General features: G+C 44.7%; 1 protein-coding gene, 1 long non-coding RNA gene and 2 other non-coding genes across 5 annotated transcripts; all 4 read right to left on the bottom strand.

Annotated features, from left to right (window-relative positions):
- On the bottom strand, positions 1-2061 carry LOC114060469. Its single transcript, XR_003571892.1, has 4 exons — positions 1807-2061; positions 1413-1436; positions 571-944; positions 1-175 (listed from the first exon to the last, which is right to left on the bottom strand). It is a non-coding gene; the product is annotated as an uncharacterized LOC114060469 (long non-coding RNA).
- On the bottom strand, positions 251-323 carry LOC114060519. Its single transcript, XR_003571902.1, has one exon. It is a non-coding gene; the product is annotated as a small nucleolar RNA SNORD65 (small nucleolar RNA).
- LOC114060523 lies at positions 1066-1139 on the bottom strand. The gene has a single exon (XR_003571906.1). It is a non-coding gene; the product is annotated as a small nucleolar RNA SNORD49 (small nucleolar RNA).
- Positions 2062-3034: 973 nt separating the features above from the next.
- NCBP3 (nuclear cap binding subunit 3) lies at positions 3035-21540 on the bottom strand. 2 transcript variants are annotated; one of them, XM_027889976.1, is made up of 13 exons: positions 18788-18964; positions 17091-17156; positions 16206-16311; positions 15153-15278; positions 13470-13598; positions 11316-11389; positions 10351-10459; positions 9506-9605; positions 9087-9193; positions 7771-8050; positions 6842-6999; positions 5559-5723; positions 3035-5031 (listed from the first exon to the last, which is right to left on the bottom strand). In XM_027889976.1, exons 1-13 carry the CDS (start codon positions 18938-18940, stop codon positions 4796-4798), a joined length of 1809 nt encoding a protein of 602 aa, XP_027745777.1. In that variant the 5' UTR covers positions 18941-18964; the 3' UTR covers positions 3035-4795. The 2 variants fall into 2 exon arrangements, with proteins under 2 accessions (XP_027745777.1, XP_027745778.1); XM_027889977.1 differs by lacking the exon at positions 18788-18964 and adding an exon at positions 21204-21540 and having other exon boundaries at positions 4738-5031.
- Positions 21541-22497: the final 957 nt, after the last annotated feature.

Raw genomic sequence — 22497 nt, 5'->3', positions numbered from 1 at the left:
TTTTTTTTTTGAAAGAGATCACTTTAATGTTTGTGTCATCAGCACAGTGTAACCATTGTGATTTCTTAGCACCTTCAGACAGAAAACCATGTTGTGTCCACGAACACCAGTCCCAAAGCTCACAAGGTTTGTTGGATTCCTTCCTCCCCAGAGCAGCTGTTGGCAGCATCACCACCTGTAACACAGCAGCAGGGTTAAGGGAACCACTGAACACCACTATTATTAACTCATTTGCTCACGCAGGAGATATCATCAGAAAACCTTTGCTCACCACCAGTCAATCTGCCGGTAATTCCAGCAATTTTTGGTCAGTTTCATCACATGATATCTTTGGGTAAATTGATACGTTTCTGGCAGAAGAAAGACCTTTCTCTCTTTGCTCTACACAGTGCTGTCAGCAAAACCGCAGTGCAGGAGACAGCTGCTCTTACACCTCTACTCTTAGTCTAAAAAAGTGGTTATTTTGGCCTAGAACTTCATTAATTATATATTTAGAGCAGAAACACATTCCTGAGACTGCAGCCAAAAAACACCACATTAAACTAAGAGCACACTAAACATTAAACTCACCCAGGAGACTCTCCTGCTCTGCTGTCTCGCTGCCTTCCACAGGGCCTGGGAAGAGCTGTAATATCAATGGATGGACATCAGTAACCACCAGCACGTGGCAGCACAGACCTGCAAGTTATACTAAATACAGTTATCAAGAAGTATCAGGCTTTAAACTGTAAGGAACAGAAGAGGGAAGGCAGATTGAGTAACAAAACACACCTTCCAAGTTCCTTACAGCCTATGAACCTCATTCATCCTCAAGTTACATTTCACCTGGCATAAAGCTCTGTGTGTTCCAGTGAAATTCATCTCTTACCTTCGGATTCAGGCCATCCCAGAAAAGCAACCTGCTCCCATCCTGCTGTGTCACATCCACCTGGGAAGAGCAGGCTCTGCAGGTCAAGTGGAACAGACATAAAGCTCGGTTAAGTATTTCAAGAGCATAAATAAAAGCTGCCCGATTGGTTTTAGAAGACATTTCTGTAACTCAGAACTGCACGTGTGTAGCTGTTATTTCAGACAGTAAGAAGGGTATCGTCAGTTCTCGCATCTGACGGCACTTCCTATTCAGGGTTATCATCATCAACAGCCAGCAGCTTCTGCACTCCACTCTTTATAAAACAGGAACTGTTTGATCTTAAATGGTTGTATCTTTAACAGGTATTAACTCTTTAACTCGTGGGTACGAAATCAGTTTTAACATGGAATGAGTTTTAATGAGGTTTTTATTTAACTCACTTCAAGATGTAACTGTTACAGGTTATTTTTGACTAGCAGTCCCACACTGCATCATCAGCATTAAATAAAGGCCTGGAACTTAACAGCTTGTGCACTTTAATAGAAAAAAAGAATTAACTTACTCTTTACTTCAAGACATCTTTCTGCTGTGGGAATAAAAGAGAAGTATTATTAGAATACTCTTCAGCAGTAAAGAGATAGTTCATACAAGAAAAAAAACAAGAAGTAAAACCCACCACCAAAACCAGACCCTCATGACCAACACTCTGCTTGCAATTCCAGCCCTGTTTCTGATGGTATTAATCACCGAAATATTTACATCAGAAAGGTTTTGGTAGTCGACAATCCTCTCTAAATTGTTTTTAGTCAAGAAATCACAGCGGCGTTACCCGCAGGGCCCTCACGGAGCTCCGGGCAGCGATTCCCGCCCCAGCCGCGCTGCCCGGCGGTACCGCACACACACACAGAGCCCTCCCGGGGCCCCGACCCGGCCCAGCCCAGCCCCTCCTGACTTACCGACAAGGCGCCTCCGCAGCCTCGGCGTGTCCCGGCCCCGGTGCCGCCTCCATGGCCGCCTGAGGGGACAGGGTCGTCAGGCCCCACGCTCCCCTCCCACAATGGCGCGGCCCAGCCCACGCGGCCCAGCGGGGCACGGCGGCTGAACCCATTGCAGAGAGCAGGGGGGTGAGCCCTGCCTTCAGCCCGCTCAATGCTAAGGGCGCTTCGAACCCACACGCCGGGACTCCCCGCTGCCCGCCCTGGGCCCCGAGCCCGGGCTGCAGGTCACGCGCTAGGCCCTCCACTCGCCGAACACAGAGATCGAAAGGGCGGGACGATGCCACATGGCTGGTTATAAAGGCTTGGGACGTACCACCCCGCGGCGGGGGGGGCGGGCTGGGCCACCGTTCCAACCGGGCGGGGGTGCGCCCGGGCTTCCATTTCCTTCCGCGGGGTCAGCAGGGAACGTGGCGGGCGGAGCTTTGGGGTCCCCTCAGTCCCTCCGGCCCCAAAACTCGGCCTGAGGCACCGCCGGAGAGCGGGAGAGCTGGGGCGGGCTACACCTCGGGCCAGGGAGCCGGCCAGGAACAGCCCCACGTAGGGAGGAGAAGGCAGCACCAGCCCTTGGTGATCCGGCAGGACTGGAGAGGTCACAGCGATTCCAGACAACTTTTAATTTAGAACAGAACGGCTGTTAAAAGTTCCGTTCTCTTCACGTGATGTCATCTTGAGCTGAAAATAAGGGGGGTTTGCTTTCCTTTTTCCTGTCAGGCACATCCCAATCTACATCACCAAAATGCAGAACCAGGCGAACACTTGATTACAAAAACCCTCTCTGTGGGTTCCTTCAACAGTAAACCTCTATTTTTCTTGTGGCTAAGCTACTGTGGTCTCAATAGCATACATAAACACACCACCCCCCCCAAATCATAAATATAACAGACCTGAATAATAAACAGACACTTTTAAGGCATATTTAGGACAACCTGGAAGGCAGAACTGGTGTTCAAGGTGCCTCTTCCTCAAAAAAAAGGCCTGTGCCTACATGGCTGGTCTTTGATTTCACACATCCATTAGCTCAGATCTTTTCTATTGGATTCTCTAGTCCCATTCCCACTTAAATTTATCCTTCACCAGGCCCAAGTTATGAATATGTACACGGGGGGGGGGTGATTCCCATCTTACCACCTCCTTTCAGGAAAAGGAAAGGTCAGCATGGATTCAAAGCAGTCATAAAACACAAAGGTTTACTGGCAAAAAGACACTGATTAAATAAACTTTATCAGGATCTTGAGAAATGGGGATGGTTCTAGGAATGGTTCTCTTGGAAAGCTTTGGGAGGGGTATTAATGAAAGCACACGTTTAAAATGAGTTATTACAGTGATCAGACATTGCAGTCGTTTACTCTCAACAGTACTTTTATGAGACATTTATATAGTCAATAATTAAATATAAAATCAAGGGTGAGTGTCACAGAACAAGGAAATAGTAAGGCTTGAAGCCTGGTCAGCCCCCAGATTGCCCTTCTCGTCACTGCACCTTTCATTTTGCCTCTCATTTTACACACTGCTGTTCTCACATGTAACAAAGCAGTGAGAAAAAGTTAATTGCAGATTCCTTGCTGAAACCTCAAACCTAGTTCAACTTAGTAGAAAAATATGGGGGGAAAAAAAAAAGAGAAAACATTTGCTTGTTAAAAAGCAGGAACTGTAAGAGAGATTCATAGACATTTCTGGACTGACAGAACCGAGGAAACAGGGACAAAGCAAACAAATTTTCAGACTATCCAAACGTGGCAGACAATGTTTTTGCTACCTGTTGTTTACCTGGATGGGATGTGCTGCATTATTCCTCACTTAGAATTACTGGCAACCAAAACAAATGCCCACAGGCAACAAGGAAAAAAAAATAAAAAGGCAGTTGCACACAGACCAAACCCTTTTCCTACCTAGGAAGGGAAAATGTGCAGGTAAAAAAGCTGAATGTAACAAGTCCAACCATGTCCACATCCACATGTACTATACAGGGAGAACATTCAGAAGCATTGACATGAGACAGTGATCCTACAGATTTCCTTTTCTCTTTCAGTTATATATATATAGATAAACAGCACATAGGAGTACACCACTAGAGCTTTCACCGTGGCCAACAGGAAAATTCCCACAGATATAAAAATGTATGCTTTCCAACTGTTAAAAGAGTGCTGCAGAACATAATCCGGGTGAAATGGAAGAAATAGAATTTCTCATCACGTAACAACAACAAAGAAAAACCAACCCCCTGGGGATTTACACAGCTCTCAAACATCCAACTTAGCAGTCCTGAACATCTCAATCCCTGCTGCAGCAGGCCGTGGTATCACAAAATAAATGAGAATTCCTTGAGAGTGGTGACACCACTGGGATACATGAAATTTAATGGTACTAAAATATTATTTAACTTGGATTTACATTCAGTGTTTTGGAGGAAGGGAATGTGGTAATCCCTTCATGCTTTATCCTTGCTGGCTGCCCACCCAGGAAGCATTTTCGTTATTACTTTAAGAGGAAAGGAGAGGTGCTGGTAAGAGCCAGAAGGGCAAGGCAATGATCTTGGATCAAGAGACGCCCTGTTCTTTGGATGAAGAGTGGAAAACATTTTGTTAAAAGCCTCCATGATGAAAATATTAAGAACGAAAAGGTCTCCTTAAAAATACAGAGGATTTCTGCCTCTTCTTTGAAGTTCAAAGCTCGGGGGGGGGGAAGTGTTTTGCTAGAATGAACTAGAGGTTTGCTGTAATAAACATGGATGACAATGCCCTACATAACACAGGGCCAACCATAGACTCCAGACAAAGGTGATTGCTTTAGGTTTCAAGTGGTTTATGCATCTCTTTTTTTGTATAAAAGGAGCAGAGACACTTCTGGGACCTTCACTGCAGAGTCTTTGCCAGTGTCCAGCTCTGGGGCAAAGGAAATCTTGCCCCACTGCAGAGTCACAACCTTGAGGATGAGGATGAGAAACCCCTCAGGATTCAGAGTCTGAGCCAGAACTGCTCTCCCGGCTGATTTCGATTTGTAGGGATGGTAAATTATCCAACCGGCTCTTTTTTTGCCGAGATTGTTCCTTTTCCTTAATGAGAGCCCCCCAAACCCGCTGGAGCTCGGAATCCTCTTCCTCTGGAGACGCCACAGAGTTTTCAGCTTTATCTGAAGTCTTTTCTTGTGTCTTCGGAGCAGACCCCAATCGGGTCCATAAATTACCTGATCAGATGAAAAAGAAATGCTTTTTAGAAAAAACCAAAACCAACAGACGGGACTAAGGAATTCTGAATGAGTCAAGGAATCAAGTCTTAAATTCACTGCATGCCTTTAAACCCCTCATACTCCTTCCACCTCAATGTCTGCCACGGGACTGATTATGCTTTGAAGCAGGAGCTGAAATTAAACTACAGGAGGCTCAGGGCAGTCGTGTTCAGTGCTGCCCATTTGCAGGGAATTCTACACACAGCACTGAAGTGCCATTGCATTCCTTACACTTGTTTCAGTGCCCTGTTTTTGACCACAGTTTTAAAGTGGTCCTTGACTTTTCAGCACACCTCTACAAAAACACTGCTCAGGAACATTCCCAGCTCCTCCCTACACACATTCAGATTTCAAAGCTCTGAACTTGCCAATTTATATGTTGAATTTCACTCGGCTCAACCTCCTTCACGACTTCCTGCTGCAATTTCTCTCACACTCCAGAATCAAAAGAACTGCATTATTACACTTTTCTCCCCAGAACTAACCTGATTTCTTCTCTCTGGTGTCAGAGTAGAGGCCTTTCACATCTTGTTTGGGGATTCCCAGCCTGCTGTGGACATCTGAGATGGGTTCCCGCCGAGGAGCAGAGGTACTGCTTGGAGGTTTCGTTTCTGGAGAATGGGGCCTTTTCCCCAGTCTTTGCCGCACATCTAGGGATGATTTCAGGGATTAAAATGACAAAAAAAAAAAAAATCATGTTGCATTTACTCCAGCTCTGCCAGCTGATTTTATGCTTGTTCACAATTTGTACAACTTGAAACTTGACAAATGCTGTGTTTTTATCTTTTCACTTAAGTCTTTCATAATCAGATTTCAGTCCTGGCAATGTCTGCAATACAATTTATCCAGATTTCATTTCATTTTTGGCAATAAATTTGACACTTAATGTTTTCAGGTTGTGCTCTGTCCAAAAGATCAGAAAACTGAGTTATTCCATGGCTTGCTGCATTTCTGCTTTAGCAGCAGAGATAAGATTCCATGAAAATAAGTATGAGTTCAGTGATTCTTCTCAGATAACAGATCCTCTGCTTCAGAATTCTAATACTGCTTGATATTTTGCAGAACAAAATGAAAACCAGAATATAAGAATCCTAAATGTATTGATACTTGGTCTTTGATCTGAATCTTGCATTCTGAAGTTTGTCTGCTTTAGCCAGATGTTCCTTGTCTCACTGGGGTTCAAACAATTTAAAATAAGAAGGCAAAGGGAATTACAGAATTTATGTGCCAACTTGTCAGAGGTCCAAAACAGGCAGAAGGGGTAAAATATACTAAGAAAAAACATTGACATTGCATTGATACAAAGCATATTTGTCCCTTATTCAGTCCCTACTGAATATTAGGTATGTCAGAAGGAGCTGAAATCATACACTTTTGAGTCAAAAAACCAACAGGCAATTAAGGTCAGAAATAAACCCTGCCAACTGAAAGAGCATCCATATCCATGTAATACATGTTCTTTCACATGAGTGTAGTTAGTGTTTCACATCTGATTTTGTGCATGACCTTCCCCCTGTGCTGAGTTTCTGAGTCCTACAGAATCTCTGCCTCAAGCAAATCACAGGAGACTAAGGGAGGGGGGGGGAAGGAAATAGGCACAAGCAAAGAAAATGGATAAAAATCAACATCACTAAATAAGCTTTCACTGAAATGGTATTTCATTTTTCCCCTACTCAATCTCTGAGAGTGGAAAGCATATGAATGCAGAGCTTGTTATTTCCAGTGGAGCACAGATGTGAAATGAATATACAGAGGAGTTGAAAATTACCTGATTTTACAGAGCTGTTTGGCTGACGGGGCCCGGTGCTATTCTGACGTTTCTCTTCTAACAGGAGTCTCACATCTGCAACTTTCTCTAATGATCCTTTGCTGCCAATCCTATTTTTGATGTTACTGGTTGCTATGCTATCTGCTCGCATGGAATTCCTAAAAAAATACATTTAATGTCCCTTAAATGAAATGAAATTAGTACAGTTCTTAAGTCTCCTTGAATGTAAGATTACATCACAGAAACAGAAATAGCATCAGGATTTTTCTACTGAGAAACAGAGGTTAAAACATTGCTTAGATGAGCATGTGTTTCAGTCAGAATCCTGAATTTAACAATAATCCCATGGATACCTCAGTAGCCATTTCAAGGCAGGTATTGAGTTTGTCTCCTTTAGGCTGTGCCTCTGGCTCAAAAGTCATAACAAATGAGCAGCCTCAAAATTGTTCAAGGCCTTGACATTATTACAAAGTATAACCATGCTACTGAAGAGACACATTAAAGTTATTTTAATAATCTATAATATAGTTTTAATTATGCAGTCTATAATTTTAATAAGCCCATAATGAGCATAAATACCTCTTTGTCATCAACACTTGAGGGTTATTCTCCTTTCTGAGAGAAGAGGAAGGGGTGAAGGGAAAAGAGAAGAGTTATTTCTCCCTGGCCTAGCTGTGAAATGCATGAAGTTCATTGGGGTTGTTTGCATAAATTTCTGTTGATTCTACGTCGAGTTTCACTGTTATCAGTAAGCAGAATTCAGAGATCTGCATTTAAAAACATGTTTTATTAAAAGCCTGTTTCTGAGTTACTTTTTAAAATACCTCCTATGAAATTACATTAAGTATTGAAAAAGCATCTTCGACAGCCACTGATTAAAACCTGGAACGCCTTTTCCCAGCTGGCTTTAAAGAGCAAGAAACCTTTACCTAATATTTTTCAGCTGTGATTCCACCTCATCTGCGTACATGGTCATTTTCATGCTTTTTTTGGGGGAGGGTGTGGAGATCATTTTCAGTTCCAGGTCATAGTCCATCTCATCCGAGTCGGAGCCGCTGGAGCGCCGGGCCGTGCTGCGCTCCCGGCACTGCCTGAAGGCCTGCAGCTCATCCCGGTACTCCACCACCACCCTGTCATCCTCATCCATATCCTGATCCTCCTCCTCCTCTTCCTCCTCCTCGATAGGCTCTTCAGGAACGTTCACTAAGCCTGGAGCGAGGCAAACTCGTGCTGATAAACTGGATTTTATCACCTGTAAGAAGCACTTCAAAACCAAAAACACCCCAAACCACCTGGCTGTAATTAGTGGTCCCTTACAAAAAGAGTCTTTGGAGTTCCTTAAGGCTAAAGAGAGGGAATATTTTGCAAAATATTCGAAGTGGAATCATTATTACAGAATAGCCTAAGTGGAAGGAAAGTGCCCCAGGACAAAAATGTCCCTGGTGTTCAGCACCTCAGGGGCCTGTCCAAGCATAAAGCTGGGCAGAGTAACTGAAACTGCCTCTTGAGGAAGGTGCAGTTCTTACTTCCTGAACTAAGCCCAACAATTCCTGTGATCTTGGCAGGGCTCAATGTGCCAACTGCTGGCTATGCAATAATCCTTTCAAGTCCTGTAAGCAGCAATGCCAAAAATCTTTATTTACTGATTTATCTTTATTACGAATTCATCACAGACGCTGATTTAAATGTAAACAACTTAAACGTAGTCATCAGCAGTGTGCAGGCATCTTTTCAGAAAGCAGGACATTACCAACACATAAAACCTGCCATGAGATCTGATACAGCCATGGCTGGATTTTAACAGGCCAATCATATGAAGCTCTGACACTGTCTCATGCCAGATTTTCATATGAATCAACTTTCTACCTTGGGGAGTAGATGAAGATATTCAAGCCTAATTAATAGAATTTTCTAATCTTTATTGTTCTATGTCTAGAGATTGCTTTTTCATAGAGCAGAAGAACTGACTTATCAAGTACAATGAACTGCCCAGAATTTTGAACAAGTCACCCCTTCTTTCTCCCCTTGATGCTCCAAGTCCCCACATCCTAAATTTGCACAATAAAAGTCTCACACAAAGAGCAGCAGCTATTTTGGTAAGCAATGAGCAGCCCAGAGTCTCTGCCTCAGTCATTCCCTGCAAACTCTTAAAAAAAAGAAAATAAATCTGAATCCCATTTAAGAGAGGTTACACAGGGAATCAGGTGAGGTTCTGCTCAAGGCCCTCTCGACTGGCACCAGTTACCTGAGTGACGGTGTTTGTATGGAGGGGTCAAGCCAACATCATCCCCAATGAGTGTCCTTTTCTTTATCACATCCCGATGGATGCGGCGGGAATGGTACCTCCGTTTCCTGAAACACCACACAGAGAGTGACATTCCTGTCACAGCAAGGGCACAGTGACTGAGTCCTGGATTAAGGACTCAGTCACCTCCTTTAACAGCAGACATATATTTATGTCAGAGATCTGTTCTGAATGTTTTAAATATAAACCTTCTTCACTTTCGGGCGAAAATACTTCCCTTGCAAACTCTAAGTCACATTTATTTACACGTAAGAAGCATCTACATAAACTGAAGAGAAAGCAAATCCACAAATTAAAACCTTTTTAGAGTATCTTGTCCCACTACCTGCAACGTTCCAATCCCTCTGTCCAACACTCACCAAGAATTGCTGAGAATTCCTTTCATGCCTCCATAGTTGGGATTGCCATATTTCATGTAGTACTGGCTCCTCCTGGCAGCTCCCAGCTCCTTTTTGTCATCTGAAAAAATCCCGCAGAAATTACAGGAGTTTTTCCCCTCTTATAGAATATCCCTTGCAATGCACAGCATAAAAATAAAGAGAGTGAAAGTAAGGCTGAGTGCATCTTACAAATCAGCATTACTTGGCCCTCCTCCGGGAAGGATTCAGTTTTGCTGATGCCTCTGAAATTTCTCCCAGCATTACAGTTTTATTTGTGTCTAGAAACTTAATTCCAGGGAGACTGAGTTTCTACATATCAGCTTAACAGAGCATCACATCCCTCTGTCACTGCTGGAAGCTCCACTTACCTTACTCATCACCTTTCTTTTCTTTATGGATGTTTCATTTCCTGCACGCTCCAGAAATTACATGGATTTTCATTTTACTCATAAATATAATTTAATATCTCAACTGTATTTAGCAATAATTTCCACTAATACCTCATCAGCATCTCAAGTTATATCCATATTTATAAAATGTGAAATTTACCTCTGTGGAAAAGGGCATCATAAAACCTCTTCCATGGTATTGGGAAGAACACCCTGAGCCCAAGACAAAACTTCCAGTACAGTGATTTTCACAGAACTTGAACTGGATTTAATTCACACTTTAAATGCGGATTTACTGTAAAATCTTAACACCTAAAGGTTAGCAAAAAACTAAGTTTTGCAAACACAAAGGAGGTACTTGGAGTCATTAATTAGCCAACAGATAAAACTACAACAAGCAATGAATTCACTGTGCTTGTTAAGCTGGACATTTACCTTTAGTAGCAAATCTCATGAATAGCTTGTTTCCTTTAGCCAGTTTATTGGCAGGGCGAAGGTCATTACGCAGGAGAGAATCCTCTTCTGCCTGGGAGAGGCCATCCAACTTGGGGGGCAAAAAAGGTATTTCGGACTCAAGAATAAAATTACTGGTGAACGAAAATAGATTGCTTGCAGAGAAGCAATCAACTGATTATTAAGAAAGTTACTTTGCAAATTATGCTCAGGGCGAATTCGTAACGTAAATTGCCCCGAAAATTTAAAACATTTCCTTCTCTTGCTTCAAAGCTTTAGCTCAGATTATTAAATCCAGTAAATGTCACACTGTATTACTGACTGAAACGCAGAAAATAAATAGCACAACTCGGACACCGAAAAAATGGATTTTTTTTTTTTTTTGCTTGTTTCCTGTCTAAATGGTTTCACTACCAGGTTCTCACGTCCTCACACTATGACTGAAAAGCTTCCTTTTTCATTTAGAGCCGCTTTACAGAGACTAAAATTCAGACTTCCCTGATGTATGAGCGTTCACTGAGCCATTCCTACAGAAAACACTAATCACACCTATTATACACTCAGCCAGGGAAGATTAAATTACTTACAGGACATCAATGTGTATGCTGATTCCCACAGATCTATGGACAGCCTAAATCCCATTTGTCTCTTTAAGCACTGCTGAAAGGTCATTGCCTTCCATCATTGTTCTTTCCTTGCCTCCTCTCAGCAGAAAAGAGCAGCCAGACTCGCCCTCACACCCTGGATGCTTCAAAACCTGCCTTCACAAAACACTCCTGCACTGGTGTTACCACCACCAGCACCCCTGCACCTCCTCCCATCCCCATCTGAGTCACTTTGCTTAACTGTAAACTGCAAATTTACATGGTCAGACCTACGATGCTGGGAAAACCCTCCAGCAGTGAGAGCAAACCTTTCCCGGGTTTTCACTTCCCTTCTGTACTGACCTCCACGTCACTGGGATTGTCATCCTCAACCTCGCCTTCTTCTGTCTCGTCATCAGAGCTTTCCTCCTGTTTTTCTAAGACAAATTATGGGGGGAAAAAAACAAACAAACAACTCCATTTTAGTGTCAGCCCCGTTGGATTATGACTGCCCTACATCTCTGAAATCAACCTGAAGGTGTTTTCCTTTCTCCTCTGCAGCCCAGAGAGTAATGAATGGAAATGCCTACGGACACGAGGAGCACCATGAGCACAGAAGCCAAAGCAGAGAGCCCCTGTGCCTGCAGCACACATGGATTATTAACTGAATTCTCTGAAAGCAAAGGGAATTGCACTGCATTGTCAGGGTATGGCAGAGATCAGCAAGGCCAGGATGCTAAAAGGCACATAAAAGCCTATTTCCTTCAGTCTCCCTGTAAAATGCCACAAGTACCTACAATTATCCAATACTAACAGTGGAAAACAGGTTATTAATCAAGGGCTTAAAGGTTTCTGAGAGAGAAGGGGGAAAAAAAAACAACCTTAGTGATTTAATTTTGAAGTGAAATAACTAAGAGTGCACACTTCCAGAAGTACTAAAATTGTGAGATGCCTGCAGAGATTTTTGGGTTTCTTTTTTGCTCATAGTAAGAAAACTCACACTGTTGGGGTTTTTTATTAAAAAAAAAAAAAAAAAAAGAAGTAGAGAATATGGACAGCTATCAACATACACCATTTCCATTTGCAAAGATCTCAAAATACTTCACAGACATCAGACTAAAAAAAACCCCACTTTTATACTTCAGAGTTCCTTATATCTCATTCAACAATAGACCTGAAAACTTAAAACAGAGAGCAGCAGCTGTTTAAAAGACCCTGAAAATGTTCCTGAGTGGAAAGAGTAACACTTCTAAAAGGGCACAATTAACCAAACTGAAACCAATGAGAGACTGCAGGTAAACAAACTACCCAAATTCAAACCTGAATAATTAAGTTTCACCAGGGACAGTATCCATGTACTTTTTCCCCCCCACAAATTAGAAGGTTCTAATGGCAAAGACTGGTCTCTTGCTTGTCTAAATAGCCCTCAAATCCCTATCCTAAAAACAGGAATGTGACCAAGCCAGATTGCTGCAGTGTATCTGCATGTATCTCACACCTTAAGATGTAATTGAACAGTCTGTACTTTAATATCCCACTTTTCCAGATGAGCAGGAGTAATTTGGATGACAGTTTGTATTTTCAGCTGTGGTGTGATGATAATGTATTATGTAACTCGTAGCAAACAAGATTACACATATATATTCATGCTTTACTCAAGCAAGACAGTGCTTGGTCTCCAAAACCTTCCTGACAAGTCTTACTTTGAAGCATTATCAACATTTGCCCCAAAATTAAAGTCACATGGATGGTTGAGGAGCCACTGCATTGTGGAGGAAATGAGAAAAGGGAGTGAGTTAGAAGGTTCCTCTTGGAACCACAACAATCTGTCACACCAACCTAAGAGCAAAAGAGCCCTCAGGTAGCAAAAGGCTGATTTTACCTTCCACACACAAAAGTAAAATAAATGTCCAGTTCAGGCATTCAGGCATCAGATTTATCATGACACTGAGATGTACAAAGCTGCTGCTTTGCTCTTTTCTAACCAATCTTTATCTTAAAGTGCTTCTTTTTCTTAAAAGTATAATGGCCAAATTTAGAGCTGATGCACAGGGTGGTAAAGTGATGCACTGTCACGCTGGTGTGAAGGATATGCTTAAAGGATGGCGGTGCATCAAAAAAGCAATCAACTGTGGCATTTCAAAAATAGCACATTTCCCTCACACCTGCTTTTTCCACACTTGGAATCCATCCTCTTACTGCCTTTGTACATCACACAGATTTATTTCTGTGCAACACACACCCCTATAAATACCAGATCTGAGTATGACCCTGCATCCAACATGTTCAGTATCGACTGAATGACTGCTTTTGGTCCAGCTCCAACCCACCTTTTAAGAAGCAGCTTCTTCAAAAGGTTTCCAAGATGAAAGCCTTTTTTAAAGTGGCAGAATACATTTACCTGAAACTATATGATAGAAGCTCCTTCAGTCATTTAGATTATGCAGTACCCCAGCACAAGTTTAAACTTTCATAGATTTAACGAGCTGATGCCTGTATACGCATATCTCCATCTACCTTTCTTGGTTTTCTCAGCTGTCTTCTCTTCGCTGTTTTCTCTGGTCTTTGTTTTCTCCTGCTCAGGCAAGGAACTCATATTTATTAGAGCCCGTGTTGCTGTCACCTCATCCAGCCAGACCACGTTGCCTGTGACAGGAATAAACACACACAGAGCCCAGATGCAGTTTGTGTTATTCAGCAGCCACAGAAATCAGGGTACTGATTTCTGAAATGGGGTCAGTGTACTCCTGAATGTGTTACCACACAAATGGGATTAAGGGAGCAGCAGGGGGGAGGAACTGAAGCCTCAATTATTTTTTTTTTTTCCCCTTTGGCAACTTCACAGAACCTTGGACTTTACTGTGGAGTTCTGTTAATCTTTTCCAAAAAGCAGGAAAATAGGGGAAAATAAGGGAGTCTGCTCAGGCCCTTTGCACAGGTTATCATGTACACAGGTTAACAGGACTCAGTACGTGCCTCGTGCGTGTCTTCAGGACCAGCAGATGGTACTAAAATATAACTTATTGGGCCAATTAAAAGCACTTCATTGATGTGGAAGGTGAAAGAGCTGAAACTGCTTAGAAACAGGATCTGAACAAAAGCTTTCTGCAGAGATGCACTTGGAGCAAATACAGCAACAAATATCACTTCCTGCTCTGCTGTTAAGCAGAGTGTAACCAGGTATCACCTAGCATTTAAGGAAAAAGGACAGAGACAATCTTAGAAATGCAGCCATGGGTGGAGGGTTAAGCTGTGCACTTCCAAGATTATGCATCCCCACAGGTCCATCTAGCAGCTCTTTACTGCAGTTGGCCACCCAGGGTTTATTTGGTTTCATATTTTCTACCACCTTGTGCCAGTACATCAAGCTGTCAGATACAGTGACTCCAGTTACCAGTGTTTTGGAGAATACCATAGATTTTGTCTTGCACTTCAACATAACTCCTTCAGGGTCATCCCAAGGAAACCCTGCTGCTAATTCTCAGCCACGCTTGTCAATAAAACAGTTTCCAGCAATCCACTGGAAAACCCGCACTGGTTCCCTGTATCTTTTTATATGATTTCAGTTACAGGATTTCTAGCTTACATGACAATCCTCCCAGTTCCATGACCCCAACTGTAGCTCTTGCACAGCCTTCAGTGTCACTGAAGAAAGCACAGCTGTCAACCACAACCACCTTTGATCTTGCTGGCAGTCTCCCTGCAGTCTCACTCCCCAGAGCAGACCCTGCCACGTGCACGTACATTCCTTTTCCCATCTGTGTAAATCACATTCAGCTGCCACCTCCTTCCACCCACCCATTTCTCCTTGAGCCTGCACTACACAAATATGGCAACAAGTGTCCTCCTTCAGAGCACAGAACCCTCCCAACCTGCCCAACTGCACCGCTCCATCACCTTCTCTCAGATTTACGTCAAGACGGAAGCAGGACGTTATTTAGGACCTTTCACTTTTTCCACTCAGAGAGCTGCAAGTTCTTCTGTGCTTGGCTCTTCCCAATAACAGACACTCCAGCAGACAGTGGGGTTGATTTTCATCATGTTACTAATTGTTTCCTTCTACATCTCTTCTGACTAAGGCAGACAGGCAAACTGAGGCAAGCAAAGATCTGTGACTCTGAAAGCCACTGAGACATCTGAGGTACAGCCATGACCAGTATGAGAGAAACCAGTAAGAATTACAGAATTCTCTTTACTTACATGACGTGTCATCCAACCACTCGATATGAGCAGGAGGATACTCTTTGAAATAGGCAAAGATGTCCTGTGTACTCATCTCATCCACTCCACAAATGTAAATTGTGTCTAGTCTCACTTTAGGGATTGCTGTAAAGAGGAAGAGAAACGAAACTGATATTTACTCTCAGCTTTTGTATTAGTGACATGTGGGTTTACAAAGCAAAACATTTTAAATAAGTTAAAGGGAAGCTACTTGATGTTTGATGTACCACTCTAAATATGGTAACGTGATTTATTCTTCCAACCAATGCAAAACTTTAATAAATTGAGCATTAAAAGAGGTTCCAATACAAGCATTGGTAGGTGCAGGGACTGCACAGCAATCAAACTGCCTTAAAAAGATACTTTTCTCTTTGAATGCTGCCAAAGTGTTATCAAGTATTAAAGAGCAAGAACAGTAACAAGGCAGTGCACAAAGCACTTCCATCACCTGATGGAGAGCTGTAACAGGCCACAGCTTAGCAGGTCCAAGCTGCCAGCTGGAAAAAAAAAGCCTTGAGAAGAACTAACTGGGTGCCAAAAGCACCAATCTGTCATGCTCACATCTCCTGCCTCATCTGCCAATATCCCAACGTGCCCAGTGCAGCTTCACTGTGGGTACAGCACGGAGTCTGATCCCCCTGTGCACAGGACACAGAGTCCTCCACATGCACACACACACACACGGTGCTCCAGGGCTGGTATTCCAAAGAATTGAAAGATTCTTAAAGCAGCACTGATCCAGGAGATGAATCCTAGACATGTAGCACTAGGATGGTGCTGTAGCCAAGTAGTAAATAAAGCACACAAAAAATGTCCTTTCTGGGGTTGGTAAAACAAGGTGTGAACTAAAAACTGTCAAGTCGGTTAAAAAACAGTGACATTAAAATGAAAAGGTGGGGAAAAAAAAAGCAAAGCGACTTCTTTTGGCAAAAACCTCTGGGAAAGCAGGAAATATAGGATAAATCAAGTAAAGGTACTGTGAGGAAGTAAACAAAGGGATCTTTTCTCCTTGACTGTTGGATGAACTCAAACCTTTCTTCATCATGTCCCGATCCAGCGCCACGTTCCTCTGGGCGAGATTCACTTCAGCTCGAAAATGAAAGCGTTTGGCTCTTTGTTCCTTCTTCTCAATTGCTTCCTGCAAAATCCAAAACAATGCAGTCAAAACAGGAATCACAGCAGCCCCCTCAACAAACTGCACTGAAGGACCAGGTACTTAAAATCTGCCAGTCAGCAACAATCTTGTATTAATAATTTCATTAATTCTGAAGAGACCTATGAGTTTGAGAATGTAGGAGAAATTCAGTAAATCATTTCTGTGCCACAGAGTGGTTTTAATGTAGGTCCAGCAACACAGTGGGAGTCAAGATGCATGGAAAGCAAGGTATCTTGGACAATACTCAGACTCCAGGATGGAACAGTAACATCACCCTTTCCTCCCTAACAAAATGTAAAAAGGCTGTGCTCAAAAAACAAATAAAAAGCTCCATTAAAAGAAGTACTTCCACCACAGGAAAAATTCATCTTTTAAGATTACAGAGGTTTTTCCCCTGTTTTTTAAATATATACAAAAATGTAAAGTTGTCTCTCTGAATTTAAAAGCTGGTCATAGAGATTTTATTTTGACTGGCAACTCAGGCTCCTTTTATGTAGCTCATGAGCAACAGCCTGTGTGGGTCTTGTGCAATTCTGGAAAGTGATGAGAAGCTCCTTGTTCCACAGATTTTATTAGGAAGCATTATAGGTTTTGGATCTTAGTAACCCAAGTCAGATTTGGAACACAAACTGTGATTCATGCCAGCTATCTGAGCAGGAGGCAAAGCCTTTGTGCCTGCTGAAGAACAAAGAAATGAAAAGGTTCCTCCCTTCCAGCAGTAAAAATAAAAATATGTTCCAGAGCCACAGCACAAAGATTACCTTGGAGGTTACATCTATTCCAGTAATGAAACTTCCAGCTTTGTTTTCATATCTCCTACTGGTATCCTGAAACAAAGCAAATTGCTGATGAAATCTCAATGAACCCCAAAAGCAACACACTTGTTATACTGAGAGAAACTTGACCATTTCTATGAGAAACACATCCTCTTCTCCTTGATCCAAGCTACATCCCTAGACAGACAGGCACACAAGAACCTTCTCTGATGTCAGTGAAAGTAAAAGTACATGATCTGAACCAAACTTCCTTTACTGTGAGGATTCTTTCCTTTGACAAAATTTAGTATCCACGTCAGCTGCTGCCAAGGCTTTTACTTACTCTCTCTAAGCAATACAGGATAATTCATCAAATATCCTTCCTAAATAAGACTTGCACAGTTTTGGTTTTGGGTGTAATTTCCTTGTAAAACATGAACAGATTTAGCAATGATACCCCACTCCTGAAGTGTCAGTTTGCAGCTTTTAGTCACAAACAGTCAGAACACGAAGCCACATCCCTAAGTTTTTATTCCTAACCATTATTTCAAACCCAACTTCTGAATGATGACGTGAAACATTAGTGGATAAAAAAAGAGAATGATGGGGGGGGGGGGAAATTACAAGTTTCCCATCCATCAGTCAGGACTGCTGAATTCTAAACCCCACAGCCCCTGCACCAGCGATCCAATTCTGCCCCCTCCAATTGCTTGTGTATGTAAAAATGGCACCTCTTCATTCTGGCAAACTCAGGACCATCACCCAGCCAGAGTTTGTGGAGCTTTTTTAGGAGTAAAAGCGTTATTTGCACTTGCGCTGCAATAATTATTTTGGCTAAAGGACCTTTTTTTAGATGCAAGTTAGTCTCAGCTTAGAAATACCAAAAAACACACTCCAACCACTTTTCTTAGTAAGAGCATCAAAGTCTGCCAAATGTTTAGAGTTACTAGAAAAAGTAAGGCAAAATAAACGTTATTTTTAAAGTTCAAAACCCCCACTGTCTGAGCTTGACTCATGGAACACGAGGAAGTACAGCAGGGTGCTGTCTCGGGCCACATGTTTGGTAGGAGCACAAGCACGCTGGCAGACCAGCTAATTAAAGATTAGTTTCTAAAGCAATTTCCAACAAGTTTGGAGAGCAAGAGACTACTTAAGATTTTGGAACAGCGACCCATTTTTCGTTGCTAAACCTAATCCTACTGAAACTTGCACAGAAACAATTCGCAAGAGTGAAAAAGTGAACAAAAACAAACAAACAAACAAACAAGAAAAACCCAAACAAACAAACAAACAAACCACACAAAAAACCAGAAAGGAAATTCTCAAACCCCGCTGATCAGAGCCCACAATCCCTGTGGCTCCAGCCCAGCTCTCCCTCGGTCAGCCCCTGTTCCCAGCTCCAGGTATTCCCCGAGTTCCCTTTGCACTCTCCCACCCCCAGAGTCCTCTGCACTCCCCGACTGCACCCCAAACCCTGTTCCCCACCGCCTCCTTTATCCCTTTCCTTCCCACGCACATCCCGCCCTTTTTTCTCTGAGGACTCGTCCCCACGCTCCCCTCGGACACCCCCGAATGCCCCCCTGCTCTCCCTCCCGCCCCGTGTCCCCGCTTTCCCCACGAGTGCCCCCCATTCCCCCCCGACACCCTCACAGACCGCTCTCACCCCCACCCTGACCCCCCTGCCCACACCTCGCGCCCCTCACCGGGATGAGCTCCCGCAGCGAGCGCCTCACGGGGATGGTCTCCAGCTCGCCCTCCTCCACCTCCATGGGCTCGGGCTCCGCTCCCCGCGGCTCCGCCGTGGCCGCGCTCGCCTCCGCCCTCACCGAGATCCGCAGGCCCCGCACGGCCGCCATGGCTCCGCCGGGCCCGCCCTCCGCGCGGCCAGCGAGACGAGCGCGCCGAGGCGCAGAGCGGCGGGGCGGGCGGGGCGAGCGCCGCGGGAGCGGCACCGAGCGCCGGGGCGGCCGGAGCGCAGCGGCAGCGACACCGACACCGGCAGAGGCAGGAACGGAGCGGTACCAGCCAGAACTGAGCAGCGCCGGCCGGAACGGAGCGTCGCCTTCGCCTGCAGCCCAGCGCACCTCGAGCCTGGCGGCCCCCGAGCCCAGGGCATCCCGAGACCCAGCGCAGCCCCGAGCTGCCCGGAGAACCCTGAGAACCTCCCCTGAGCCCTGAACACCCCGGGACCCGGCGCTCCTCCGAGCCCCGCGTACCCCCGACACCCAGAGCATCCTGAACCCAGCGTGCCTTGAGCATCCCCAGGCCCCACCGGAGCCCGGCGGACACCGAGCCCAGGGCACCCCCAGCCCGGTGGACCCCCGGCCCAGGGCTGACATCACACAGCAGCACCTGGCAGGAACCTCTGACAGAGGTGATACTTCCAAGCCAAGTGTGAAGAGTCATGGCAGAGGCCACACACACATAAGGGGAATGAAGGAGTAAACAGGACACAGACACCTCCTGTGAGCAGCTGAGCCTGAACTAATTTGCAAGAGGAAACACGTTTCTGTGGCAGAAACTCTATTTCTTCAGGTCATGGGGAAAAGAAACCAAAAGATGGAACTTCCCCTTTAGTTTTAGTTTTATAAGTAGGATGGAGTATTGCCATGTGATCCAGACCAGATTTACAAAGCCAAACGCTTCAAGGAATGGTTGGGGCTGGGTTAGGTGACTCCAGGTCACTTCTGCACTGCTGTCAGCAGACAGCAGATGAAGCCTCTGGCTCACCCAGGTGTTTCCTTATTTTGTTTTAACATCTCTGAATGTCACCTTAGACAAAACGTTGCTGTACTACAGCACTTGACACTTGGCAGCATTTCGAGACTCACTCACTCACTGAACTCAGCGAGAGACTTTCTGCTGATTAAGTGTGGCTTTAGACTGGTTGCCAAAATTTTAGAGCTTCTCAGGAAAAAATAAGCTCTGGTAATTGGTTGGGACAATAAAATCAAGAGAGGAGAACCAAACTTGGGTACCAGTGGGGCTTTTACTGCCAGGTGGGTGAATAGAATGTTTTCACAAGGTTTTACAACTTCTTTCAGAATCTTGTTATTAACAGTGAATTCTTTAGAGTTACAAGCTGATTTAGTTTTATTCTTCTGAGACTGTGCCTCAGAGTTTTTTCTTTCACATTCCTCTCGGGCAATGCCTCTGCCTCTGAAAGTCCACCTGAACTCAAAATGTTCATTTTTTTCAGACCTGGAGGAAGCAGGTTTGGGGCAGAAGGGCTCTGCGTTATTGTAGCCTTTGTGCAGCAAAGGGTGGGTTAAGGGTAATAAATTACTGAAGGGCTCAGTGGTTAAATATGGGAGGGAAAGGGAATTTGGAAAAGGCTACTAGTCTTTATGAGAAACGCTGAGAAAAGGCTGTTACAAATAATGAAGGTCAGAAAGTGCCTGTAGAAGAGAAGCTGTTGATGCCCCATCATGGGGCAACCATGGAAGCATTCAAGGCCAGGTTGGACGGAGCCCTGAGCAACCTGGTCTAGTGGAAAGTGTCCCTGCCCATGGCAGTGGACTGGAACGGGATGATCTTTGAGGTCTTTTCCAACCCACTCTGTGTTTCTATGAAATCATTCCAGCACAAAAATACCAGGAAGAGCGATTTGGGGCAGGAGCGTTGTTCGTTTCCGGGTTTGGACCAGCAGAGGGAGCTCCTGCAACAGGATCCGAAAGTGAGAGAAAACCAACCCTGATGGAAAGCTCCCCAATTCCTGTAAATTCGGCTGAAAGCAGGAGATGGGGGGACACGGAGGGGGACTGGAAGGGAGGGAAAAGAAAGAACAGTCTGTGGGCCCTCAGTCAAAAAGAGACCTTTTTGCCCGGGTCTGGCAGGAGTCAGAGAAATTAATTTTCCCTGGTAAAAAAGTCCCATTTGGTTGGTTTGTTTGTTTGTTTGAAGCCTGTGAACAGTGAACAGGACGGACACGTGTCCTTGCGGATATGATTTAACTCTCCTGGTGTCCTGGGCTCTTAACAAGGACCTGCAGCTTTTCAAATGCTGTAAAAAACCCAGCCATGGAAGTGTACGTGTGCTATTTCTGCAGCTGGCTCCCAAACCCCACACATCACCAGGGAAACTGGGACTCTGGCTTCCGAGCAGATTACGGCTTCCTACCTGCAGTCCATCTGCAGAGGGAACAGGATCAGCGGAAGAAGGATGTGCATTCCATCGGAGAAGCTGAAATTAAGCACCTGGTGTTTTCTTATAGATTTGCTGAGCCACAGGCTCCCACCTGTAAGACAGAATATTTTCTCACTGGGATGTTGTCGGGGTTAATACAACCCTGGTTACCTGGCACAAAGCCGAAGTCCCATCCTCCAGGAGGCAGTGAGGGGGCTCCAAAGTGCCCTACAAGAAAGCAAAATGCTGTGAGGCAGGAAAGAGCACAGCACCCTCCCAGTGCACAGGGACAACTGTGCTCTAACACTGTTTATGCAAGTGCTACCACATGGAGACCACACAATTGAAAAAGCACATTCTTTTCTGGAAAAAGCTCACAGGATTGAGCCGAGCTGGAGCAGAATCCAATACACCCTTGCAGATAGTGCTCTGGGGTTTAAGAGATCTTGAAGAACAATCTGAATGTGGTAAATATTGCTTTGTTCTTACAGATATAATTCTTGATTTGTGCACAGCCACACGCGTGCGTTCATCTGTGGCACCAGTGGAACTTAAACTCTTCCCTGTTGCAGACCTCTGTGGTAATGCAGTCAGATGCTCTGAAAGAAATTCAACTTTTTCTTTTGCAGGGCTATTTTTAACCCAGAACAGCTCGTTGGCCCAATTCAACATGCAGTGCCATGAAAACAGCCGTGCTGGCACAGCCATGGCGTAGGAATATGTGGCTGGCAGGGAGGATGAGGGCAGGAACTGCTGGCACAGCCCTGAAGGGAAACACACACTGAGCTGCAGCCTTTAACGTGCAGGATCACAGAATATCCTGAGTTGGAAAGGACCCACAAGGATCATCGAGTCCAACTCCTGGCCCTGCACAGGACAGCCACAGGAATCCTGGCATGTGCCTGACAACGTTGTCCAAATGTTCCTTGAGCTCTGTCAGGCTTGATGCTGTGCCCTGGGGAGCCTGTTTCAGTGCCCAACCACATTCTGGGGGAAGAACAGTCTCCTGATATCCAACCTAAACCTCCCTGGCACAGCTCCAGCTGCTCCCTTGGGTCCTGTCACTGCCCACAGAGAGCAGAGATCGGTACCTGCTCCTCCTCTGCACCTTGGGAGGAGCTGCAGATCCTGATGAGGCCTCCCCTCAGTTTCCTCTTCTCAAGGCTGAACAGACCAAGTGACCTCAGTCACTCCTCACAAGGCTTCCCCTCAAGGCCTGCACCCTCCTCCTGCCACCTTCTCTCTCTTCAACTCCCTGACAGGAGGGTGGAGACGGGACAGCAGGACA

The sequence above is a fragment of the Empidonax traillii genome, unplaced genomic scaffold, assembly GCF_003031625.1.
Source record: "Empidonax traillii isolate 1590-97213 ecotype Southwest subspecies unplaced genomic scaffold, ASM303162v1 scaffold276:size1176444, whole genome shotgun sequence".
In the NCBI taxonomy this organism is placed as follows: domain Eukaryota; kingdom Metazoa; phylum Chordata; class Aves; order Passeriformes; family Tyrannidae; genus Empidonax; species Empidonax traillii.
The sequence above is the reverse complement of the archived record's forward strand: the minus strand, read 5'-3'. Positions and strand labels throughout refer to the sequence as shown.